At 44.4% G+C, this 4,825-nt stretch overlaps 1 protein-coding gene across 1 annotated transcript; it reads right to left on the reverse strand.

Annotated features, from left to right (window-relative positions):
• Positions 1-2,887: 2,887 nt before the first annotated feature.
• On the reverse strand, positions 2,888-3,671 carry NOP10 (NOP10 ribonucleoprotein). Its single transcript, XM_066341972.1, has 2 exons — positions 3,551-3,671; positions 2,888-3,271 (listed from the first exon to the last, which is right to left on the reverse strand). The coding sequence occupies exons 1-2, from the start codon at positions 3,602-3,604 to the stop codon at positions 3,131-3,133; spliced, it is 195 nt and encodes a 64-aa protein (XP_066198069.1). The 5' UTR covers positions 3,605-3,671; the 3' UTR covers positions 2,888-3,130.
• Positions 3,672-4,825: the final 1,154 nt, after the last annotated feature.

A 4,825-nucleotide genomic window follows, 5' to 3' on the forward strand; every position in this document is an offset into this window, starting at 1 on the left:
CGCCAGCTTGAGCGCGGGGTCATCTGGCTTGAGCAAAAGCTCACCAGCCTGGACCCAAGATCACTGGCCCGAGCAAGGGGTTACTCGGTCTGCTGAAGGCCCACGGTCAAGGCACATATGAGAGGCAAACAATGAACAACTAAGGTGTCACAACGAAAAACTAATGATTGATGCCTCTCATCTCTCCGTTCCTGTCTGTCTGTCCCTGTCTATCCCTGTCTCTGTAAAAAAAAAAAAAAAAAAAAAGTCAGATCCATTGCTATGAACCCTTTAAGTGAATAGGCTAATATATAAAAAATAGCTCAACAGGAAAGAAGTATTTCATTTCATTATTCCTATAAGTTAAATAATTGATTTGAAAATCATGTCTTCTATTATCTATGACCAAGTTTAGATTTTTTTCCCCCTCTCAGTAGTCATCAACTATCCTGAATTTTTCTACTGGGATTATCTGATGCCAAGAGAAACATATCTACCCCTTTTCAGGGCCAGTCTTTTAATTTTTATTTACTGATTTTAGCAAAAGAGAAATAGGTAGAGATATTAATAGATAGATAGAGGATAGATAGATAGGAGACAAAAACATCAAGCTGTTCCTGTATGTTTCCTGACCAGGGTTGAACCTGCAACCTCTGTGCTTCGGTATGATGCTTAACCAACTGAGCTGTCTGGCCAGGGCCAATCTTAATAAATCAAATTTACGCTTATTTAAATTACATCTGCTTTTTGAGTCTAGAATTGTGATGCAATAAGAAAATATTGTATAATTAGAAGACAATCTACAAAACAATTTTTTTTTTCAGAGACAGAGAGAGAGGGATAGACAGGGACAGAGAGATGAGAAGCATCAATCATTAGTTTTTCGTTGCACGTTGCGACACCTTAGTTGTTCATTGATTGCTTTTTCATATGTGCCTTGACCGCGGGCCTTCAGCAGACGGAGTAATCCCTTGCTCGAGCCAGTGAGCTTTTGCTCAAACCAGATGAGCCCGCACTCAAGCTGGCGACCTCGGGGTTTCAAACCTGGAACCTCTGCATCCCAGTCCAATGCTCTATCCCAGGGGTCCCCAAACTTTTTACACAGGGTGCCAGTTCAGTGTCCCTCAGACCATTGGAGGGCTGGACTATAAAAAAAACTATGAACAAATCCCTATGCACATTGCACATATCTTATTTTAAAGTAAAAAAACAAAACGGGAACAAATACAATATTTAAAATAAAGAATAAGTAAATTTAAATCAACAAACTGACCAGTATTTCAATGGGAACTATGGGCCTGCTTTTGGCTAATGAGATGGTCAATATCTGGTTCCATATTTGTCACTGCTAGCCGTAACAAGTGATATGACGCGCTTCTGGGGCATGGCGCGTGCGTCCTGCGTCACCAGAAGTAGTACTGTACGTGAGCGATGCCACGCTTTGCGACGCCGCCACATACAGTACTTCAAGAGCACAGGATGCAGATCTCCCCTCCTCTCACTGACCATTAATGAAAGAGGTGCCCCTTCCAGAAGTGCAGCGGGGGCCAGATAAATGGCCTCAGGGGGCCGTAGTTTGGGGACCCCTGCCCACTGCACCACCGCCTGGTCAGGCTCTACAAAACAATTGTTAAATCTGTGGCATTAAGTAAATATTCAAATCCCATGTCAAAAGCCACAAATAAGACTGGGAAATGAGTGGATTAACTTGACAAGGAGAGGTAGAAAAAAAAGTCAGCTAGCCTTTTTTGAAACAATATTTTGCCTCATGTTCCCTCTAATATAAAGTAATTGGGGCCCTGGCCGGTTGACTCCGTGGTAGAGCACTGGTCCCACATATAGATGTGCCGGGGTTGGATTCCCAGTCAGGGCACACAGAAGCAACCATCTGCTTTTCCACCCCTCCCACTCTGCCCCCACCCCATGGCTCCATTGGTTAGAGCGTATCAGCAGGGCTCGAGGATGGCTCCTGGAGCCTACACATCAGGGGAAATAGCTCGGTGGCAAGCATGGCCCCAGATGGGGGTTGCCGGGTCAAGGTGCACGCAGGAGCCTGTTTTTTTTATCTCTATCTCCCCTCCTCTCACTTGGAAAAGAAGAAAAAATAAATCAAGTAATTGGATTAAAAATTTATGGTTGCCCCATGACAGCCACTCCAATCTATAGACATCTCCACATTACTTTGTCATTAACCCTCAAAAGTAGCACAAAAACAACAAAGTCCCTGCTTGAATCTCTTATATCTCATCTCTTAAACTAAGATTCATGTAGAGTTCCATATAGCAGCTAGCTACCAGAGAGAAATATAAAGTTAGGTGTATGTAAGAGGGCAATTCCTTAAAGGAGAGAAATAAATGCCTGGGAATACTGAATATTACAACAGGGGCAGTAAATATGCATACAGACATTTCCTATTCACAATGGTTGGATGACACTTTAGATTAATATTAAAGACCACCACTGAACCCAATCAGTTTTAGAGTTGAAAAGGAAGTAGAAATTATGAGAAAGTGGGATTAAATAAATTAAGTGACTTTCTTAGTTATACAAAGAGGAGAGAATCCTGATCTCCTTTCAATTCACTGCCTTCCTTTTACAACATGGCTATTATTTGTCAAGCAACTCTTCTGTTTTGAGTCAAGATGTCATTATAAGGGGCAAAAAATTACTTACCTGACTACTTGGATGTTTTTCAGCGAAAGCCAACAATTATGTACGAGCCTTCTCTTCCCTTCCCCAACACCCTCCCATCACTAACAGCACAGCACTGCTCCTGCTACAGCAGCTACTTAAGATTTTCTTTCAAGTGTACTCCTTGTACCCCTGGGTTACTCTTCCCTCCCACTTCTATCGTTTTTTGTTTTTTTTTTAAACTACTCATTTCTTCCCACAACATATACAAAAGAGCTCTTTCAAGTCATTTTAATAACCTGGCAGTGAGTCAAAATATGAAAAGAAGATTCAGACTTGTCCTGAAGGGGAATGCTATCATGATTGCCTTGCACAAGCATGACCAAAGGTAATGACGACACCGGATTCCAAAGAGCAAGGGTGGTAAAAAGGCTTCAAGGCTCACGGATTGAAGAGCTTGGATTTGGAAAGTCTCAGAGGGGAAGCGGGCGGCAGGAGAGACATGAAATTTAAGGGTCCCTCAGAGTACAGGGCGCGGTTGCTGGGTCATCAGCACCTTGAAACGTTTCTTGATGGTAATTCGGTGTCGAGAGTACTTGTCGTCTGGGGAGAACCGAGCAGGATGAGCCGAGCAGGTCTGGTGTCCCATAGGGTCAACCTTCTGCTCGGAGAAGAAAGAGAGGACAAGAAAACTCCATCATTGGCTTCGTAAGGGTCATGGAGGTTGGGATGGGGAGGCGAACAGGGGAAAAAAGGTAAACAGGAAGACGGGAGGCGCGACGGTCAGAACGAGCAGTCACACACTCCAGCTTCTACCGCGTCCGACATCTGCGCTTTCTAGCACCCCTTACCCAGCTCCGCACCTCCGTGGCTGATTTCAACCTCTCCTCCCACCTACTTTTCTTTCCACGCTCATTTACAATCTGTTCCCTCTTCTCACCTTCAGGGTATAGACCCGGTCCCCTTGTTCGTTGAGATAATACTGGAGAAACATGACTACGCTGGAGCCGAAGGATCCAAGTGCTAACTGATCGCCTCACGTGTTTCTCAACTTCCTTCCCGTGTAACCGGAAGTTTCTCTCAAGGCATGCCGGTAAATGTAGTCCATTGTAGGCTTTTCTCCAGCGGGGCAGAAGGCGGCGCACTATTGCAGGATTTGGCCCAGTAGCAACCATGTTGCAGCCTTGCAAACATTGGCGCCCAGTTGCTACATTGCAGGCTTTTTAAGACACGTGGAATGTGCCCATTTTGTGCCAGACACTGCTAGGCGTTACGGGGGGATAGGAGTGGATATGGGTTGAATATTAGTGAGTAGAATCCTGTCTTTATTGTAAGATGCACACCCATTTCAGGGGCAGTGGGTTTCTATTGCCTGGAAAAACATAAGGCTCCAAGATTCAGAGTCCCTTTACCCTAGGAAAGAAACAAAGTTTTCTTTCCTCCCCTCTTTTATATCCAGTTTCCCCTGCCCTATTTCAAAGCATTGGCGGTAAAGAGGGCATGATGGGTATTTAATATTCTGTACAGCAGAGAGAGCGTGAAGTTAGTTCATGAAACGGGTGAAGTGTGTTTTAGTGATTGAATCAAGATTCAAACTCAGAACTCTACCACAAATTTATCGCATTTTCTTATAGGGGTGAGTACCTATTAAAAGCATAATAAGAGCTACCTCCTAGGGGTATTTCTAATATTTTAAAGAACTTAGAAATTCTCCTTATAGGGTTCTAAAGATATGAAAATTGGAACTCAGGTAATATAAAGATGATTGTTGCAGTATTATTTATAATCGAAAAAACATTGGAACATAATTAAGTTTAGTTTTAGTTTAGTTTTGTTTGTATTTTTCTGAAGTGAGAGGAGCAGGGAGGCAGAGAGACAGACTCCCTCATGCTCCCACTGGGATCCACCTGGCAAGCCCACTAGGGGGCAATGCTCTGCCCATCTGGACCCTTGCTCGGTTGCAATCGGAGCCATTCTAGTGCCTGAGGCAGAGGCCATGGAGCTGTCCTCAGCGCCCAGGCTGACTTTGCTCCAATGGATCCTTGGCTGCGGGAGGGGAAGAGAGAGCTAGAAAGAAGGGAGAGGGGGAGGGGTGGAGAAGCGGATGGGTACTTCTCCTGTGTGCCCTGACCCGGAATGAAACCCTGGACATCCATATGCCTGGCCTACGCTCTACCAGAACCAACCGGCCAGGGCCATATATTAATTTTAAAAC

This window comes from Saccopteryx leptura, chromosome 6, assembly GCF_036850995.1.
Source record: "Saccopteryx leptura isolate mSacLep1 chromosome 6, mSacLep1_pri_phased_curated, whole genome shotgun sequence".
Lineage (NCBI taxonomy): Eukaryota > Metazoa > Chordata > Mammalia > Chiroptera > Emballonuridae > Saccopteryx > Saccopteryx leptura.